This window comes from Haemaphysalis longicornis, unplaced genomic scaffold (assembly GCF_048455015.1).
Source record: "Haemaphysalis longicornis isolate Haplotype H1 unplaced genomic scaffold, Haemaphysalis longicornis Haplotype H1 scaffold_1, whole genome shotgun sequence".
Taxonomy (NCBI): domain Eukaryota; kingdom Metazoa; phylum Arthropoda; class Arachnida; order Ixodida; family Ixodidae; genus Haemaphysalis; species Haemaphysalis longicornis.
The window spans coordinates 107444218-107465161 of record NW_027526203.1 but is presented as its reverse complement, the minus strand read 5'-3'; the positions used below and the strand labels follow the sequence as shown (position 1 = coordinate 107465161).

The following is a 20944-nucleotide window of genomic DNA, read 5'->3' as shown; positions in this document are numbered from 1 at the left end:
TGGTCGGGGGGTTGAGAGTGATTGTGAATGAGGCGGGTGATGTGTTGAGCAATGGCGGTTTTGGATGGCGTATTGCCCAACAGGTGCCGAAATGTGTTCCATGCTTTCTTTGTAGTGAGGGATCGGCTGAGTTGGTCGGAAAACGTGCGCCAGTTTTCGTTTTGGAGATGTTGGGCGTACGTGAGCGCCTCTTGTGTAAGTTTTGCGATGCGCCGTTTGAGTGAGCGGTTGTGCTTGTTGCAACGCCATCGATTCAGTAAGCCACGGCGGGGTTCCCACAGGTGGTCAAGGTGGGTATCGGCTGCTGGTAGATCCTGTGTGAGTATGATGTTCTTGGTGTAAGTCTGTTGTAGGTCGGCCAGTTGTTGACTCCATTCTTCAATGTCTTCCGTAGGTTGTATGGAGGGGAGGGGGGCTTTCCGGAGGGCCTCCCAATCGGCTAGTCGTGCCACTCCGGTGCGGTGCCGGGACGCATGATTGGAGACACATAGGGCAATTATGAAGTGGTCGCTTTCCAAGGTGTCCGGCTTCCGTTCCCAGTCTACTTGTGGAACATGTCGTGTAAACGTGAGATCGGGGATGGAATCTCGCGTTACGCTGTTTCCGAGCCGGGTAGCCTCGGTGAGGTCATTTTGCAGGATGAAATGGTTATTTTGCGTAGCGTGAAGGAGGGCCGTTCCTTTCTTTGATGCGTGAGGATATCTCCACGTAACGTGCGGTGCGTTAAAATCCCCGAGGAGTATGCACTGATTGTTTCCGGTGAGTCGGGCCACTTTATGATGTAGCTGTTCTATGGCCGTGAGAGCCTGGGTGGGGGGCTGTACAGGTTCAGGATAGAGAGACTTTTTTCCCGCTTGTCGTGAGGGATGAGCTCTACCAAAACGTCCCCGCACGGGGCACCTTGAGTATTCATTTTGATTTTTTCATTTTCATTTCATTTTGATTTTTTGAGTATTCATTTTGATTGAGTATTCATTTTGATTTTTATTCATTTTGAGTATTCATTTTGATACCGCGGACCCGGAGCCCCCCAACATAAGCTGTGACCTACCGTGGTGATGTGTTTTTAAGGTGAAGGGTAGAAACCTCAAACGGTGGCCGTCGGAGCCTTGGTCAAGCTCCGGCCGATGGGCTCCCTGCCTGTCTACCAGACAGGGAGCTCCGGGACCTCTTTGACTACCAGGGTAAGGTCAAATGAGAAAGTACCCCAGTCTCCCTGCTTTTATACTATGCCGTATGGTTTCCAAATTCGGTGCGGCCCCTAAAAGGGGCCGCACCGAAGTATCCTTTCCTCCGTTGCCAACGACGAGTTTCCCAAAGCCGGACAACTATGCTAGGTTTTTGGTAATTGAATCTGTTGATGCGTCGAACCTCCTTACCACAAAGTCTGTCTTCTTGATCTCCAAATTTCTTGATGGCATTGTTGGTCAATCCTACAAAGCCAAAAAACTAAGAACAGGAGAAGTTCTTGTAGAAGTGAAGGACAAGCAACAAGCTACCAATCTCTTGACTCAAACTCGCATCGCAGATCTCGACATCAGGGTCACACCCCACCGCAGCCTTAATAGCTCCAATGGTGTGATCTCTGAGTCAGATCTGATGAATGCAACTGAAACCGATCTGTTGGAAGGCCTTAAGGACCAAGGTGTGACAGCAGTGAGGCGTATCATGATTCGTCGAGATAACAAGGAAATCCTAACAAAACATGTAATATTGACTTTCGACCGTTCCACAGTTCCTGAATCAGTAAATGCAGGTTTCATTCATTGCCCCGTCAGGCCGTACATCCCCAACCCGCGCCGGTGTTTTAAATGCCAGCGGTGTGGGCATGGCACTACCGCCTGCCGTGGTCGACTAACATGCGCCAAGTGTGCACAACACGATCATCCATCTGACAACTGCCCATCGCAAACCCTCATTTGTGCTAACTGCCAGGGACCCCACGGGGCCTACTCTAGAACATGCGAGAAATTCAAACAGGAGAAGGAGATCATAAAGGTGAAAGTCACTGAGAACCTTACTTTCCCAGAGGCGAGAAAGAGCCTCTTTCCCTCTAGGGAGGTACGCCGACGCAGCTCGCCGGGGGGCGGAGCGGCGTATGGTGTCCACAGGGACCCAGTTCAGCGAGTCTGACCTGGTCCCGCCCCCGCCCCCCGCTGGGTTGCCTCACGCAGCCCAATCCGTCGCCACACCGCTTGCTGAGGCAGCAGCGGTTGTGGTGCCAACCTCTTCCGTAGCGACCGGTGCCGCTCCCGCCTCTGCCTCCCGGTCCTCCAATACGTTGGAGGGTGCCGAGAGGATGGACACCACGGGCCCCGCACCGGCTCCCACCGCCACCGCACCGCCCGTGCCACCTCTGGTGCCCCGAACGCCCTCGGCGGTGGCGGCTCAAACGAAGGGCTCCCGAGGGGGGGCCAAGTCCGGGGGGCCCGGTCCGTCGGGCACCCCTCGGACATCCGACGACGAGATGGATGTCGGGCCGTTCCTGCCTGCAACGCAGCGCAACGAGCGGCCACCGACTTCCAAGCCTACAGATAGGCCCAAAAGCCCAATCCTTGAGTAACGGCCCCGAAAGACGACACATGAACACACACACACACACACACACTCCAGTCATTCTTAAATGTAAATAATGGGAACAGACAACATCATTCAATGAAACTGTAGAGGCCTTATCAACAATCTAGTTGATGTGTACGAGATACTTCATTCACATCAGCCAAGTCTCATGTGTCTTCAGGAAACACACCTAAATAGTAAACATACTAACTTCTTGAATAGCTACTTGGTTTTTCGAAAAGACAGGCACACTTGCACTTATTCTTCAGGTGGTGTGGCCATAGTAGCCCGAAAATCCTTAGCGTGTCACACCACCCACCTAAACACCATGCTTGAAGCTGTCGCGATTCGAACAATTATTTATGATAGGTTAATAACGGTATGCTCCCTCTACATCCCTCCGCATTACCAACTATCGAACACTGATTTTGAGGCCCTGATAGATCAACTACCTGAACCGTACTTAGTCTTAGGCGACCTCAATGCACATAATTCAATCTGGGGCTCTTCCCGCACAGATGCCCGAGGTCGCCTAGTTGAAAAATTTTTAACATCATCGGGAGCATGCCTTTTTAACAAAAACCAAGCTACATATTATAACATAGGACAAAACAGTTATTCACATCTTGACTTGGCTCTTGGCTCTGCAGTTCTTTTCCCATTTCTTGAGTGGCATGTGGACACAAACCTATATAGTAGTGACCACTTCCCCACCAAATTGACATACATAAGCATAGGCACAAACACTCCGCCCTCTCATAAAAGGTTCAATGCGGGAAGAGCAAACTGGAGTACATTGACAGAAACATCTAAACTGCACTACACATCCATAAAACACCTACACGTAGAAGAGGCGACCCAAATGCTCACGGCGCACATCCTCGACGCCGCCGCAAAGACCATTCCCCAGGCCTCCGGTGCCCCACGCAACCCAAGGAGGCCCTGGTGGAACGAGGACTGCAGGCGAGCGCGAGTGGCCCAGAACAAGGCGTGGGGTGTCCTTCGCCGGTACCCCACGTCGGCTAACTTAATTTCTTTTAAAAGAGCAAAGGCCTTGGGAAAGCGCGTGCGCCGTGAGGCAAAATGGGATAGTTGGCGCTCCTTCATAACATCCGTAAATTCATACACAGACACACTCAAGGTATGGACACGAATACGTAAACTTAAAGGACAACATACACATAGCTTTCCCTTGGTCAGCACGACTGGGGACACACTAGAAGATCAGGCTAACACACTTGCACAACACTTTCAACACGTGTCAAGCAGCTCTGCACACTACACAAACACTTTCCTTAAATATAAAGCCTCTTGTGAAAAGAAGTCCCTACGTGACAACAACAAATCACAGCCTGTTTTCACTACATGAGCTGAGGGCTGCTCTAAGCACGTGTAAACCCTCAGCTCCAGGCCCAGACAACATTACATATACAATGATACAGCACTTACACACAGACACTCTTGTAACACTCCTTCACCTTTACAACAAGATATTTCTTTCGGGGCACATTCCAAAGTCTTGGAGGGAGGCCATAGTTGTAGCATTCTTGAAAGGGAAGGACCCTTCCTCTCCTGCTAGCTATCGACCCATTGCCCTGACCAGCTGCCTGTGCAAGCTTCTCGAGAAGATGATAAATCGCAGGCTCGTGTACTTCCTTGAGTACAACGGTCTTCTCGAGAGCTGCCAGGCAGGCTTCAGGGTGGGGCGATCAACGAACGATCAACTCGTAGCTCTTGAAACATATATAAAGGATGCCTTTGTACATAAACAATTTTGTCTTACGGTGTTTTTCGACATAGAGAAAGCCTATGACACCGCTTGGCGGTACGGTATCCTCAGTGACCTAAAGTCAATCGGTGTTGCGGGAAACATGTCGAACATCCTTTGTAGTTATATGTCGGAGAGAACCTTTCGCGTCAGAGTTGGTTGTGCACTGTCAAATGTTCACGTGCAAGAAAATGGCGTGCCGCAAGGTGGAGTGGAGCTGCACCCTCTTCATAGTGAAAATGAACTCTCTTGGAAAGGCACTGCCACCTACAATCTCTTACTCTATGTATGTAGATGACGTGCAGATATCCTTTAAATCGTGTAACCTGTCCATCTGCAAACGTCAAGTCCAGCTCGGCGTCGAGAAACTTGCCGGCTGGGCTGACAAGAATGGCTTTAATCTTAATCCCGCGAAGAGCTCTTGTGTTCTGTTCTCCAGGAGGCGTGGCGTCCACCCGGACCCAGACATCACTCTTGCGAATGTGCCAATTCCTGTGAACAAGGAGCACAAGTTTTTAGGTATTTTATTCGACGAAAAACTTGCGTTCACCCCACATATCAGACAGTTTAAATGCAAATGCTCAAAAACAATGAATATTCTTAAGGTCCCCTCACATCAATCTTATGGTGCCGACAAACAACTCCTGCTGCGCCTGTACACAGCATTAGTGGGGTCTCGGCGCGACTACGGCAGTGTCGTGTATGGGTCGGCTACAAAAACAGCACTGAAAATGCTCGACCCAGTGCTGCATCTTGGCCTTCGCCTCTCATGTGGCGCATTCCGCACTAGCCCTGTTGAAAGTCTTTATGTCAAGTGCGACAAATGGTGCCTAGGGCATCAGCGGGAGTATGTTGACCTGTTTTATGCATCCAAGATCGTGTCTCTGACCAACCATCCTTTTAATCCCATCATGAACGATACACCAAATTTACAACTCTTTTTAAACAGGCGATCTATTCCCTTACCGTTCTTTCTCAGAGTTAGGGAGGAGGCTTCTGCACTCAATGTCCCCCTTTCAGACACGCACAAGACACCCATTCATAATTTCATCGCACCATGGCATCTTCGTCCTGTAACATGCGACGTGTCATTCACACTTGTAGAAAAAAATAGGGTACCCAGGAATGCAATTCTGCAGCACTTCCTGTTCCTGCAGGACAAGTACAGGTGCGCAGAATTCTATAGCGACGCGTCCAAATTTGGTTCTACTGTCTCTTGTGCACCGCACGGACCAAATTTTAGAGTTATCAAAATAATGAAATTTCACAGCAGTATTTACACGGCAGAAGCGTATGGCATTTTACTCGTGTCAAATCACATCGTCGAACATCAAATTCCAAAGTCCATCGTCTACACAGATTCTCTAAGCGTTGTGCAGGCATTGTCATCAGGAAGGTTGTCAAAAAAATATGTAATCAATGTTCTTTTAGAGGTCATAATGACTGCATATGCTTTAGATTTAGAAATAACCATATGCTGGGTACCAGGTCACTGTGGGATCTCTGGCAATGAGACCACTGATCAAATGGCTGGTGCTGCTGCTCTCATGACCACAGTTGACATAACAACAGTACCTTACACCGACCTAAAGACACACATCAGACGACAGCTTCGTAACACATGGCAACTACGCTGGAGTCAACAAACAGACAACAAACTACACGTAATAAAACCACAACTGGGACGCTACATAACTGCCTCACACAACAGATACACTGAAGTCGCCCTGGCTAGGCTGCGGATAGGCCACACACATGCGACGCACTCCCACCTGCTCACTGGAACTTCGGGACCCACGTGTAGCAGGTGTGGAAAGGGCCTATCAGTAGTCCACATACTAATCACATGCAGAGCACTTGACACAACACGACACAAACATTTCCCTGAATTATACAGACGACACATTCCTTTGCACCCATCATATTTTTTAGCCGACGAACCAATGTTTTCTAGTCAGCGTGTTTTTAAGTTTTTAGCTGAGGTGAACTTTCTGGAGTCCTTGTCATATCACGTGTAATCATCCTGGCCCTATACACCAGCCATCTCCATTGTCTTTTGTTTTGCATCACTTTTACTTTTAGTCACATGTTCTAGTATTTACGGTCTCATCACAATTCAGTAACTTCTTCTTTGGCGCTCTTTGCCCATAGTCGGCCTTGCGCCAATAAAACCCAACTATCATCATCATCATCATCATCTACCAAAACGTGATCGATAGGAGACGCCGGATGGGTACGCTTGACAAATATTGCCTTGCGTTGGTGCGGTGGCTTGGTGTAGGTGTTGTAGTCGCGCAGCGTGGGTGATGGGGTGTTCGTTTCTCGAAGTGCCAGTACGTCCGCGGGGTTGGTGGCTGTGTAGAGTTGAAGGGAGGCTTTCTTGCTTTGAAATGATCGACAGTTCCCCTATAGTTAGAGGGGGTTGCACTGTGTGCCTATGGGTCATTTTGTCCTTTTTGTTTTTTGGCTTGGGGTGGGTGTTCGAGGAGGAGAATCGTTCCGTAAGAAGACGGAGGGTGGCGTCGGCCGCCTCGTGATCATTTTAGTGAGGGACGCCGTGGATTTTTCTATATACTGCTCGACATATGGAACGATGTGGGCTGTGATTTGCGTGTTCACAATTTCTTCTGGGCTCTCGTGAAGGGAGTGGGAGCCTCGGTAGCCGGCGGGGGTGGATGAGGTAGTGCAGCGCGTTCTGCTTCCAGTGCTTCCACTCGGCTGAGAAGCTTACCGTTTTGTTCCTGCAGTTGTTTGATGAGATCGCGGAGCGGTTGTGGGACGGGGAGTGATAGTGGGAGTGAGTGAGACTAGGTAGGGAGTGGGGGAAAATTGGGCGTGTCGCGTTGGAGGGAGGAATGAGCGTGTGAGAGCGCGCAGCTACAGTTGACCAGCTTACCTGGTTGTCGGCGAGAGGACGTGTCTTGTTGGTCGGCACGGCTGGCAGGAAGCGGCACGGGCAGTCCTTGCCCGCTGTGGTGTGCGGTTGTGAGCAGAGTCTGCACGCTGGTTGGCACGCATGTTCCTTGGCTGGCGAGGATTGGCCACAGTCTGGACACTTGGAGTCCTCAGGTTGGGGACACACGTCCATGCGATGCACAAGTTCACCACACACGCGGCAAACTTGCACACACCGGCGAAATGGTCGGCAACGAAGGAGGACGCTGCTGACCTTTACGTAGAAGGGCACGTGGTTACCTTGGAAAGTCAGAAGCACCGAGCCGGTCTGATGCATGAATCGTGCGTGGATGAGGGCCGGCTCGTTTCCTAGGAGATAGTCCCCATGATATTAATTAATATCCGATGCGGAGTGCGAACAGCCTGGACGAAAAAAATCTCGAAATGTGGAGGGGGCAGAGGGGGAATGTACCCCTCAGAAAACTTCGGGGTGTGTGCCCCTGAACTCTACAGTAGTGCATGTAATATCCGTATTTTGGCTTACGACACTTTGCTAGCTCCGCCTCAGAGAAGCTGCAGGGTGCCTATGCGTGTGCGACTGGCGCACTTGTACAAAATCTAAGGTCAGTCAAGTCCAGAAGAAGAGCTCCCGAAGTCAATTTATGTAAGGAAATCAACCTTATAGTGTAACGTCAAGGTATGCGAATAATTATTTGCACAGGGTGAACTCGCAGTTCGAGTTCGAGCGCACATTTGCGTTCCCCTTTTCTGCCTCAAGTAATGGAGTCTCCGGTGATCAACTATTGGGGGGGGGGAGGCTAGAGGGAAGTTTACTTTCCTAAGAAGTGATCAGCTTGGCAGCTAGGAATTCTGCAGTCGAACTATTGATTGATTGTAGGGTTTAACGCGCCGACGCAACGCAGGCGATGAGGCGCGCCGTAGTGGAGGGCTCCGGATTAATTTTGACGTGCGCCGAAATCTCGTACGCACGGGCGTTTTCGCTTTTCGCCTCCATCAGAAAAGCGGCCGCCGTGGCAGGGAATCGAACCCACAATGCAATCGAACTAACAAACCGCAATGGCAACATGAAGAGGTAGGTCGTTATTTCCTAGGCGATCGGTTCGTTTTAGTGACTCAGTGCAAAGATCCACTTGAATGTTTTAAGTTATGCGAAGTAGAGCAGCGGCACAACTTGTTAATAAAAACGCTGTGTCTAAAGGTACGTCGGACGTACCCGCAATATTTCTTAAAGATACCTCGGACGTACCCGCAATATTTCTTAAAGATACGTCGGACGTACCCGCAATATTTCTTAAAGATACGTCGGACGTTCTTAAAGATACTTCGGACGTATCCACAAAACTTTTTAAACTACGTCGGTGTATTCGGTTGCACGCGGACCTCTGAGCCACCTTAGCGAGCTTATCCAGGCGCTTTAATGTCAACTGTCACTAAAGTTCCGTCCAGAGGAAACACAACTGACGCGTGGTGACAGCAGTCTTTTGATTTTCATCCAACCGGCCAAACCGCTACCGACCACTGACTGGCCAGTCACTGTTAGTTGTTAACCATTATCAACAATTAATGTTAATTATTAATGTTAAACATTATTAACAATTGCATATGATCGTACGTAACTTTAATGACGGCTACGTTGGCCAGCTGGCTTCAGTGAACGGTAGTGGTTCGGCCGTTTGAGTAAAATCAATACTGATTGTTGCTCTCACCACCTTAACTGTAAAACGGGCGTGAAGTGTAGCTATTAAAACACTCTTGCAACGTAAAAAAAACTAGTACATCATGAGATCTGAACCCGCGAATACAACATTCTTAAGTTACCTTTACACAACGTCAAAAGGCGTCTGGTCAGCTGGTTTCATGCATGCCGGCTTTGATTGCAAAAAAAAAAAACTGTACGGAGCTTTATTCGCTAACGATACGTCAGACGTATCCCCAAGGTTTCTTAAAGATACGTCGGACTCGGACGCACAGTGCCCAGAGTGATTCGAAGGCGTTGCCCGAAACTAGCACACGTGTTTATCTCGAACCATCGACCGCAAAACGATCACGCGTTAGCTGTGTAAGCCACGAATCTAACGATGCCTAACCTGACCCAGCATGTATTTTTTCCTCGTGTTCTTTCGTTGGACATTATTTGAAGGGGCAGTAAGAGCCTTCGCCACCTTCGCCGAGGTCAGAGATCGAATGCGGCCCACTACGGGTTAAGCCGTTAAGCCACTTACGCCGCCCGCGTCATCGCTGGCTGAACAAAAAAAAATTGATTGAGGACTGAGGAATGTCCGCCAGGCCAGTGTACCTGCACAATATCTTGAAAATACGTCAGACGTACCCGCAAAATATCTTAGTCACGTCCAGCTGTCTGAACATATATTCTTTAGTTATTAGTATTACTTTTATGAACCGTTTTTGGACGAGACAGCTGGATGGCGCTTTCCTCCGTGGCGTGCGGCGCCACATGCCCGTGACGGTTCGGAGCGCGAGGGAGAAAACTACGTCACGAGACCTTTTTTTTTTTTTGTTTTTGCATTACGAGCGGGGAAGGGGGAAACAAAATCATGTGCGACGCTAGTATTTCTCTTTTTTTCCACCCCCTCATATGTTTCTGTTTCGTCGTTTCGGTGTTTGCGCGCGTCGGTCGAAGTTTCGCTCCGTGCGCGAGGCCGGCCTGCGCGCTGCAAAGCTCTTGCCCTGCCAGTTTAGCTCTCCGCGGTCTGCTTGCGCGCCTGCAGGATGACGCTCACATACGGAGTTGGTTAACCATCCTCCTTGTTCCTAGCTACGTGCTCGGCTCGGTGCTTTACGAGCGCGTACACGGATGGACCCTTTCACATGTGGTGTTTGTTTACGTTCTGAAAAGCGCACTGACAATAAAATGAAGACAAAAATGGCTTTTGGTCTTGTGTGGTCCTTTGGAGTCCTTCCGTACCGAAGCGCAGAACGTACGCGCACGGTCATTCGAGGGAGCACACGCGCACGTCGCTCGCGGATCTTCGATCGATTTAAACTAGTTCTTTTAGACGAAATATCGGTTCAGTGAACTGTGACATCAGAGCTTCGCACGCGGCCCCATCACGACTCTCTGCGCCCATGGTCAGTTTTAGCTTGGAACAATGAAAGTTGGGGACCAGTTCCCAACGTATGGCGATCTACAGGCTGCTGTCCAGCGGTACGGCGAAGAAAAGCTCGTCCACTTCTATGTGCGTGATTGTAGATCAGTCACTGCGGCCAGGGCAAAAGTGAAGCGCTTTATCAGCGACAAGCTTGAAAAGTATCAAGTTCTGTTCTGCTGCATCAAGGGCGGCAAGGCTTTCAAAAGCAGGAGCAACGGAGAAAGAACCACAAGGTAAGTCGAAGACTCGTTTTTTGCTGCAGAAATTCGATTTTCTTGAGGCATGCCGCATCTGCCTCACGAATGGCTCGGTTTTCTTTCAGTACTTTTCAAGAAGGCTGCCCTGCCTTTATAAAGTACAGGGCCTCCAATGATGGAAACTTGCTGGAAGTCATTGAGATGAATGAGGACCACAATCACGACATATCCAAGGTACTGCATTTTAATTACTGCAACGCCTCGCATTATTGCTACATTAGGATTTTATTTGCCATTAGACATATACCTACCCCGTAGTGTGCGAGTCTGGACAAACATGGAGACCCTCACGCATGAGTGCCTGTTAGCCCCTAGATCCTGAGCAGCGCATCAAAGAAATGACGTTGATTCGAGTTTACCTGTGGTGCACATTCCACTTCACCCATTTTTCCCACATTGATGCGATGGCGTTGCCTTTTTAATATCTCATTTTGAACTAGTGCGTAGGGATCAAGGTGATGGGCAACGGCACAAGCACAAATTGGTGTCGGCAGTTCCCTGCTGGCTTCAATATATGCAATCAAGCACCCGTTTCCAGGGTCAGTCACGTGGCATCCTTCCATGCACAACTTTTTAGGGGGGCTAGGAACTGCACTTCATAACAGCAAAGCAACCAGCCCATAAGGCAATTGTTCTAGCATGTACGCCAACACTTCGTTTTTTACAACACCCTATAGTTACATAATTCGTGTTTTACACAGGCAGTTTCAATAATCACTGAACTACTATATGCCATATTGCAGCAAATCATTTCTCCAGTCTGTAAACAAGTTTAAATGGTGCATGAATCATTAGTTACTAATGAATGCAACAGTCAGTACAATGCGCCAAATGTTACGTTTTATGGGGGGAAACAAGGTCACTTTCGAAATTCAATGGCAACAATTGGCTTGATGGCCTTTGAGATCGCCAGCTTAACCAGGGCGTAGACCCTCTCACACTCACTGATAAAACCACCCACCACCTCAGAAAGCCCTGGCCACACCATCTTGTTTTTGTGGCAATAATAGCAGCATTTATTTAGTTGTAGCACTTTAAAGTAGGTTTGCGTGTTTCAGAACCTGTCTTGCAGTGGTTGTTAACAGTAAGAGGTTTCATGTGGACCCGATTTTGCACGTGCAAGCGTTGATTTTTTGTTAAACGGAGCAGTTAACGGGAAGATGCACGCCGGCTTGACATGAAACGAAGAGAAAAGTCTGCAAGTTTGTGAGACGTCAGCTTGCACACAGCAAAAGGGTCTATACGTCATGAGCAACATGCTTACTCCATTGGCATTAAACTTTCCAATACCAGTGCCTAATTTTTATGCATGTTTGCTCAACTGCTGTCTTATTTTTAGCTGCCCAAACGTTGATTGATTGATCGATTGTAGGGTTTAACGCGCCGACGCAACGCAGGCGATGAGGCGCGCCGTAGTGGAGGGCTCTGGATTAATTTTGACCACTTAGGGATCTTTAACGTGCGCCGAAATCTCGAACACACGACCGTTTTTGCTTTTCGCCTCCATCAGAAAAGCGGCCGCCGCAGCCGGGAATCGAACCCGCGACCTCGTGCTCAGCAGCTGCCCAAACGTGCCATTGGGCTATGGACACCTTTCAGAATTAAGCAGAAGCATTCTGTTGCAGGCGCTGTACGATCACCTGCCACAGAGCCGAGCACTCAGGGAGCCAGGTGCCAAGGAAGAGGCCTCTGAGCTTCTGGCATTAAATGCCAACAAAAAGCTTGTAAAGCAACGGATTGAAAAGAAGACAGGGAAGCTTGTGCTCCTTAAAGACCTCAGCAATGTTGGTACCTCTCTGAGACCGCTGACAAGGAAGGACCTAATGGAAACAGCAGCCATTCTACACAAGGAGTATGGTAAGCTGTTATTGATGTACTCTATTGCACTTATAAAGCTCTACATGTAGAGATAGCCTTCGGTGTATATAGTATGGAAAACTTATCACCTTCTGCTGCCACAGTGACTGAAAGGTTAAGAGTAAGTCGGACTGTTTCGTCCCACATGCACTGTGTATGCTTCTGTAAAAATTTTTCAACCCTTTCCTTTAGATTTGCCAGCATCTTTTTCAAATCAGCCTCAACAATCTTGAGAAGTTGCAGGCATTCCATGTAAAAAAATTATGCCAGAACATATGTCCATGTTTTGTACAATTTTATCACAGCACACTGGCTACTAATTTTCATGACTTTTATTACACATAAATTATTTACTGCATATAAGCAAAACCTTGATTACAGCCACTTTCTGACTGTAGTGCAAGGTGATTCTATTCATGCAATAATTTCTGCCCATGCTTGGGACAGTTGTAAGTTCTTTTGAAGGTTTATGGGATGAATGGCGCATTTAGTCAACTGGAGGATGTAATCTGTTTTGCAGGGACTGAGTACCATGTCCTAGCTGACGGGGAGGACTTTCGAGGCATGCTACTGTCAAGCAAGTCGATGAAGTCAAACATGGCGGCGTTTCCCGAGTTTCTGGGCATTGATGCCACGTACAAGCTACTAGAAATTCGAACGCCAGTGTACGTCCTGCATGTCGAAGACTCGAATGGACAGACGGAGACTGTCTGCGTAGCAATTTTGGTCAGTGAAACAGCCCCAAACCTCAAGTGGATGCTTGAGAAGTTCAAGGAAGTACACCCATCTTGGAGCAAGACCAAATGCATAATGGCCGACAAAGATCTTCTAGAGCGGGAATTGCTAAAGGAGAGTTTCCCAAACTCTAGGGTGTTGATCTGTGTATTCCACACGCTAAAGACATTTCGCAGGGAAATTGCCTGCAATAAGATGAATATAACGCCAAAAGAAAGGGATCTGGCTTTGGAACTACTGCAAAAGATGGTGATGGCAAAATCGAATGAAGCCTTTGAAAAGCTGCAGCAGGAGTTTGACGCGAAGGTCTGCAATGAGGTCCGCAGTTACTATGACAAGAACTGGCGTCCAATCCAGGATGAGTGGTTTACCGGGCCCAAGTTTATGGCGGAAAATTTTAACAATACAACCAACAACCGGATTGAAAGCCTGAATGGAAAGTTGAAGAGCGTCATAAAGAGGAACAGTTCTCTCGAAGAATTTGTTCTATCCCTTTTTACGGTGCTCAATGCTTTAGGGGACGAGCGTGACCACAAGGCATTAACCAGCATTTTGAAGAGGCCTTGTCAGCCATCACCTGACCCTGATGAGAGGATGTACGAGGAGGCACTGACACCGTATGCTAACAAACTTGTGAGGGAGCAAATGAAGCTGTCGGCAAATGTAGTGTTAACTGACCATCAGGATGACATGTTTACCTTTAAGTCATTATCAGGCAATACATCGACAACGGCGACTAGTTGCACCTGTTCATTTTGGAACGCGATGAGACTGCCGTGTCGGCACCTCTTTTCAGCGAGGCAGATGCTTGGTGTCAGTTTGCTTGACAGAGCATTGTTTCTGGAACGATGGTCAAGAGCGTATTACTATGCTCATCAAAGGGCTTTTGTTCAACAAGGCAGCTGCACCGTTGACTCAAGCCCAGTGTTTCTCTGCAGCAAGCCACAAAACCTGCAAAGCCAATGTCACAGCAGGAGAAGTACAGAGAAGTCTTTCCGACTTGTAAATACATAGCTCAGCTTGCTGCAGAGGAGACTGGTGACAGGTGCGTCAGTCGTGTCAGGGCCTGCTGGCACTAGCGAAGGCATGGGAGGAAGGGCACGAGGTTGAAGTCCTGGAGGTGCTGCCCCAACAGGCGAACAGGCCGCCACCAGTGGCTGAGGTGGAGTACATCCAGCATGACGAAGATTGTAGATTTCCAGAAGCAGACGACTGCCAACTACAGTAACGGCAATGACCTGATGGATTTTATAGGAGCCAAGGCACCTGAACTGAGGGCTGACAGCACTAAGCTAGGGGGTGCCGACAGTGTAGATGCTGTGAAATTGCGCAACATCGTCCCGTTTCCAAGCGACAGTCATGTATCTGATGAAGTGGATTTGATAGAAGCAGAGGCACCTGAGGCAGAGGCTGGTAGCACTGAGCGAGCGGGTGTCGCCAACGCAAATGCTGCGAGCTCGCTTGAGGGTGTGGAAGCGCACAACCTCGTCCCGTCCCCGAGCACCAGTCGAGTACCTGATGGCAGTGTGCATCAAAAGCTGAAAGAACTGAAACTGCCAGCCAAGGTGAAGCCTCGTGGTCGACCAAAAGGTGCAGAGAAAACCGTCATTGGTCTCCCACGACGACGGCAACGAGGCCAGAAGTTGACACAAAAATTGCAGCCGTTCCGTGACCTGGCACCAAAAGAAAAGGAGCGAAGGATCCTCCTCTGTCTCGTTCCCCAAGGATTGCACAAAGGAGTACTGGAAGGCGGAGCGCTCCTTGGTGAGCCCTGTTTGTATTTGCATTTTATTTCATACCTCACATAACGGCTTTTTAGAGTTCAAAGCATCAGTATCATTAATCAGCGAATCTTTTGCCCTGCACGATAACATACATATAGTCACGGCATGTACATACAAGCTAGGACTGCACGTGTTTTCATTGCCCATGTACCTATGCACACAGCCCATGCTTGCTAAGAGTGCATGTCGCCTCACCTCAGGACTGTATCTTAAATTGCTTGCAGGTGAGGACCAAGTGGAAATGATACCATCAAGGGTTCCCGAGACAGTCCTCGACGAGGAGGTTGACCTGGACAGTGTCCGGAAATACTTCACGGAAGACGGCTGGTTAGCTGTGCTTGATACAGTGCAAACAAAGAAGTAAAACATGAAGTGGAGGTGCAATGAATGCAGAGATCTGCTGGGGGAAGATTCGAGCGTGGCCTGTGACCTGTGCCTGTGTTGGTTCCATCAAGTTTGTTCCTCCCTCACTAGCCAGGACAAAAATGGTCCATGGTTTTGCCAAAGGTGTATTTCAAATTTGTGAACTACACCGCAGAGTGCAAGTACAATAAATATTGTGTTCCTGGCTGTTTGACATAATGGGCCTGGCGTGAGTTGACAATTTTTTGGCTGAAGGGGGGTAACGAAAAGGTGGAAAGCCTAAATTTCCGAATCTTCTCTTAAGACCCATGCGCGTGCAGCTAATAAAATTCCCCATCATTTTTAAAAATTAAATTGAGCCAAAATACAGAGAAAACACAATGTGCCTGCTATAGCCTACATTCCGCCTACCGCACATGTACACTGCACATCCTGTTTCTTCTAGAAGCAATGCCGATTTCAGCCTGTAGGAAACCGTTTTGCACACGCGGTACACTCTTATTTAGTAGCACTACATACAAAGGCTCTAAAATTACATGCAAGATCAAGCTGCACTCCATTTTTTGTAACAATTAGTTCTAATTTTGACTTAAGATTAGAGCTGACTGAGCAAATGGCCGATTGCGCGTTACACTACTTCAAATAACCAGAGACCACCAAGGAGACCAGTGAGGACGTTATGGGCACCACCTCACCGCCACCAAGATCGCTAACCTTGTGGCTCAACATTTGAACCGCTGAGCCAGCTCCGATGAACTAGAGCCCGAGCACATGCATGTCACGTAACAGGAAATCGCGCAGCACTGTTTGCTCTCCCATGGAACATAGCCCTCCCACACAAATCGCTACCTAGGCACCAGGAATTATTCCGCGCACTGAGGCTTAATACTTTTTCTCACTTCACCACGTCACTACACCACAATGCACACATTTTTTTCCCGTTCGCAACTTCTGTGTACAACCCGCGACACCACAACATGGCCACGACGAGGCGACGAAGTCAAGGTTGGATCAATGGATTGGATTCATTGAACTCGTGACTGGATTCCACTTTTTCGTAAGCAAACGCAGAAAAACGCTTCACAAAAGTAACAATAACAAAAGAAAATATTTATGTTTGGACAGCTGGACGTATCTTTAAGAAATATTGCGAGTACGTCCGACGTATCTTTAAGAAATATTGCGGGTACGTCCGACGTATCTTTAAGAAATATTGCGGGTACGTCCGACGTACCTTTAGACACAGCGTAATAAAAAAGGAATACTGCTTACTATCCCGAAAGGGTGGGAGGGAAAAAGAAAAAAATCTACACTGATCCTCAGTGCTCAGCTCATTGAAGGGACTGGCAGTTCGGGAATACGCCCACGACTTGCTCTTGGCAGTTGTGGGCCATGTCTGGTGCTTTGCTACCCGGATATCCAGTGACGGCCCCAGGCAAACCACTCGTGCAAGGCAGTTTAAACTCAGCGCAATTTGCGAAATTCGTAGCGTTTTAATTTGTTGTGGATCGGTGTGATAGTAGGTATATGTCTATGTCCTATGTCCGGCAAAGGGCGGACAAGATCAAACAATGTGAGCATGGTCCGACAAAGTGTTTATTAGGCAACGAGTACATTAAGGCATCAATTTTGGATAATAATTGTACACAAGGAATGGGACTGAAGGACTGATATGACGCAAAAAAAAAATCTCGGAGCAGCAATCGCACGACCATTGGGCTATGTATATTCGAACTGCAAAGGGGACGCCATCTCAGTTAGTATTATTGAAACACCGTACAAATGAAAGCGAACAATAATAACAGTACTGTGCAGCTGGCGAGCAGTAGGGAATGTTAACATTTTGATGCTTGCGAATTTCAGTGATTGTAGGCTGCCTTTTGACCCTGTAGGCGAAAGCTATCACTTTTTGCTTTAGCGAACGCATGTAGCGGAAAGCCTCATCATTGCCTTCTTCAAAACTAAAGAAATGACGGGCGGTATTCCCTCGGCTATGACTTCTTAACGGACGGCCGCACTATGCTTCTCCCCCTCCTCCTTGCCGTCACTGGGGGCGACAGGGTCTGCGCTTTTGACCTGAGATGTGCTGCCCACAACTGTCAGCCATTGTACTCGTGTTATCGTCGACGTACTTCGCAAAGAATGCGTCCGCCACGCGGGATTTCGATTGTTTTTACCATATTTTTGCCTGCTCCATTCTACGCACCCTCGTGTGTAGGCACAAGGTGCATTTCTATGGCTGTGCCTGGCGCCAAGGCGAGGTCCCTGGCAGAACCTACTCCGGTTCGAATAAACGGGCTTTGTTATACGTAGACTTCTAGGGAGACTTGGCAAGACCAAATCATGCAGTTCGCATTATACATAAATTGGAATTATTGAACTCGAATTAACGAGCTTTCATTATTATGCAAAAGCGACATTTTAGCAACATAAGAACTGACCACATTCAGGCCTATCATGAAAAGCCACAATTTTGTACCCGCACCCGATTGAAAAGACTGCCGCGAGCACATATTAAGAAATGGTTATGGCAACGATATTAAAGAATCCATTTGACATCAAACTGGAAGGGCAATAAATTAAGAACACAAACTGAAGTTAAACCTTCCTTACTATCTTGTGTGTTCCGTAATTTTTTTTATTTTTTCGTTTTTCCTACATACTTCTAGGTACACGCAGAAGAAGACGACCTCGGACTCGGTAACCACAGTCAAAGTCTCACTACAGGAAATGCTGGAGCCCGTTTAGCCTGTTGCGTAATCGGCATTGCTGCTTCATAAGATTAAAATGACAAGCTTTGTCGTGGTTGATCTTACGAGCTTACAGCAACTGACATCTAATTTGCATTTCAGGACCTCTCAATTGCTGGAAAAAAATACCTGACTCACTCCGACTGGTAGAAATGTTTCATTCATACACCCTGAGTTTAAAAAAATGCGCCCCCTTTCTAAAAACTGATCAGATCAAAAAGACTGTTTCTTGGCAGTCAAGAATGCCAAGAAAAGCAAAGGGGACAATGCGGCAGGTCAATTCATAATCGTTGAAACATTTCCAGATTTTTGACACAGCCCGAAACTGGAGAAAAGAATTCCCCCCGGGTGGGATCCGAACCCACGACCTCCATAATACGTGTGGTGCGATGACCACTACGCTACCGGCGGGGATGTTTCCCCTCACCCGCCGCGGTGGCTCAGTGGCTAAGGCGTTGCGCTGCTGAGCACGAGGTCGCGGGTTCGATTCCCGGCCGCGGCGGCCGCTTTTCTGATGGAGGCGAAAAGCAAAAACGCCCGTGTGTACGAGATTTCGGCGCACGTTAAAGATCCCCAGGTGGTCAAAATTAATCCGGAGCCCTCCACTACGGCGCGCCTCATCGCCTGCGTTGCGTCGGCGCGTTAAACCCCTCAAATCAATCAATCAATCAATCAATCGATGTTTCCCCTCCACTTTCTCGGGTATTTATCTTAAGCCAATCTTGTTTCCGGCGCTTGGGAGTGGTAGCCAGCGCCATTTAGACTAGTCGGGGTGAAGGGGGCCTACTTTGTAACCCTCGGGCCGTGAATCGAGCGTCTACGACATGTCGTAGTCGCTCAACCTGACCGTTTGGATATGCTAATGGTTGGACGAAGAAAGGGATGTCTAGAGCAAAATCGACCTCTTGGTGTTTTGCATCTACAATGCCTTAACGCCGCAAAAAAAAGAGTAGAAATTGTTCGTGTCGGATCTCGGCGCGGAATAATTTAATACCACGTCGTGTGCCTCTTCTGTTTTGTTTTCTCGTAGAAACACACTTTTCACATAATATTGGCGCGTTTGATGCCCCGACCCTTCTCCTGTGATAAAAGGCACACCGCATATTCCAGGCCGGCAGAGCAATTTAGACAACGTCTATATCTTTTACGTGTATCGAAATCTGGACACATGGAAGCCTTCCTTGTTTCTCTACGTCAGGAAAACAGCAGCCGGGTGCGGTAATCCAACCCACATCCTTGTGGTCAGCAGATAAAGAATCAGCAACCAAGCATCTCTCGAGGGTCGCACTTGTAAAGTGCGACCCTCAAGAGAAGCTTGGTTGCAGTTGTGCGACCTTTTTTAGGCGGATTCATAAATGGTATAAAGGGTGCACATTTCGGGTGCTGGCATTCACCGTTGCGCAGTTCAGATATCCCGCGGCCCGATTGTCCCTATACAGTCGCACCGAGGAAAAGGCCAAGTCGATGTTTCATATTGCCTGCAGGCTTCCGAAAGTGTGATATTTAGTGTTCTAAGCCTTGCACTCTGCTCGCACTGCCCGCAGTAGCATGCCATTGCAGCATTGGTCCACACATTTTCCTCATCTTGTAAAGACGAAGAGAGCATTCATAGTCTTGTGACCCATGAAAAGGAAAGTGCGTGAGAAGGTAACTGGTCCGCGGTGCATGAAAGAGAAAAATCCCGAATAACGTTGACCGCAAATCATCAACAGCATACTGTCGAACCGTTTCATCGTGAACCGGTAAATATTATTCATTTTTTTGGTTCATTTCCGGTTCTATATATACATAGGCTGTGTGTGCGTGTGTGTGTGTGTGTGTGTGTGTGCGTGTGTGTGTGTGTGTGTGTGTGCGTGTGTGTGTGTGTGTGTGTGAGAGAGAGAGAGAGAGAGAGAGAGAGAGAGAAGAAAACTTTAAACAAGGTAGCGACCACGATCGTTGCAAACATTTCAGCAAGATGCGTGCCTTCGTAAGGGCAAACACTCCGTGGCTGGCATGCCTTGTATAGGGGTAGTTCCGCAGGACAGGAAGGGAATGGGAGAGAGGGAATGGCAGTGTGGTTGGTTTGGGAGTGGGACGCGGAGTTTTTGGGGAGGAAGAAAAGGCACATATTTTGACTTGCGCAGATGGTAAGCGGAAACTCAGGTTTGGTTGTTTCATGGAAGGACAGGATGACAAGGCGTTTGTTGCCACGCCATGCGGCCTAGAGCAGGGCTCTAGGCCACACGGCTCTACGCCGCAAAAGTGTGGTTTTAAGTTCACCTTTGTTTAAAATGACGGTAGTATCCGGGAAGTTCACTTCTTTTTCAGAATGCTTGCTGAAATTCTTTTGCAGAATGCTTGCCGAAGAATTGAGATAATATATAGACGTTTCTACAGTAGCGCGTCCATGTTCCCAAATCGTAAAAAAGTGTAATGTTATGGAGGTAAACCTGTGGTCCATGCGGAAAAAAGTTTAACAGGATGGCTTCAAGTTGCCCCACGAAAATATTGGTATAGGTCGACGCGAAAGAAGTACCCATGCTGGTTCCAAAAACTTGCAAGAAGTACGACAAGTCAAATTCAAAACAATTGAGAGTTGAAACTAGTTTTAACAAAGTTACTACACTTCTGGTGCATGTTGGTGCGTGTTCTGTGACAAAGCTTTTGAAATAGCTTCGATTACTTCGACGAGAGGGAAGTTGGTGTACAAGGCGGCAACGTCAAGAGTTACTAGGAGGGTGTTACTGGGTAGGCGCCCACCATTATTTTACTATTTGTTGATGCCGAGGAAGTGGGGGGGGGGGTGTCCTGAACGAATGAAGGAAGGAGAGCCGGCATGTCGGACAAGTAATGATTTCGAAAC

At 48.1% G+C, this 20944-nt stretch overlaps 1 protein-coding gene and 1 pseudogene across 5 annotated transcripts in view; both read left to right on the top strand.

Moving 5' to 3' along the window:
- The window catches only part of LOC144178855 (superoxide dismutase [Cu-Zn]-like), a 98786-nt gene extending 80627 nt beyond the window's left edge, over positions 1-18159 (top strand). For all 4 annotated transcript variants that reach the window (XM_077707006.1, XM_077706998.1, XM_077706991.1 and 1 more), the window contains one exon: positions 18019-18159. In XM_077707006.1, coding sequence (XP_077563132.1) covers positions 18019-18129 — 111 coding nt within the window. In that variant the 3' untranslated portion in view covers positions 18130-18159. The remainder of the gene's footprint in view (positions 1-18018) is intronic.
- Positions 9268-15785, top strand: LOC144178845 (zinc finger SWIM domain-containing protein 3-like; annotated as a pseudogene). Its single transcript, XR_013324069.1, has 4 exons — positions 9268-10784; positions 12236-12467; positions 12988-14966; positions 15211-15785. The product of XR_013324069.1 is annotated as a zinc finger SWIM domain-containing protein 3-like (transcript).
- Positions 18160-20944: the final 2785 nt, after the last annotated feature.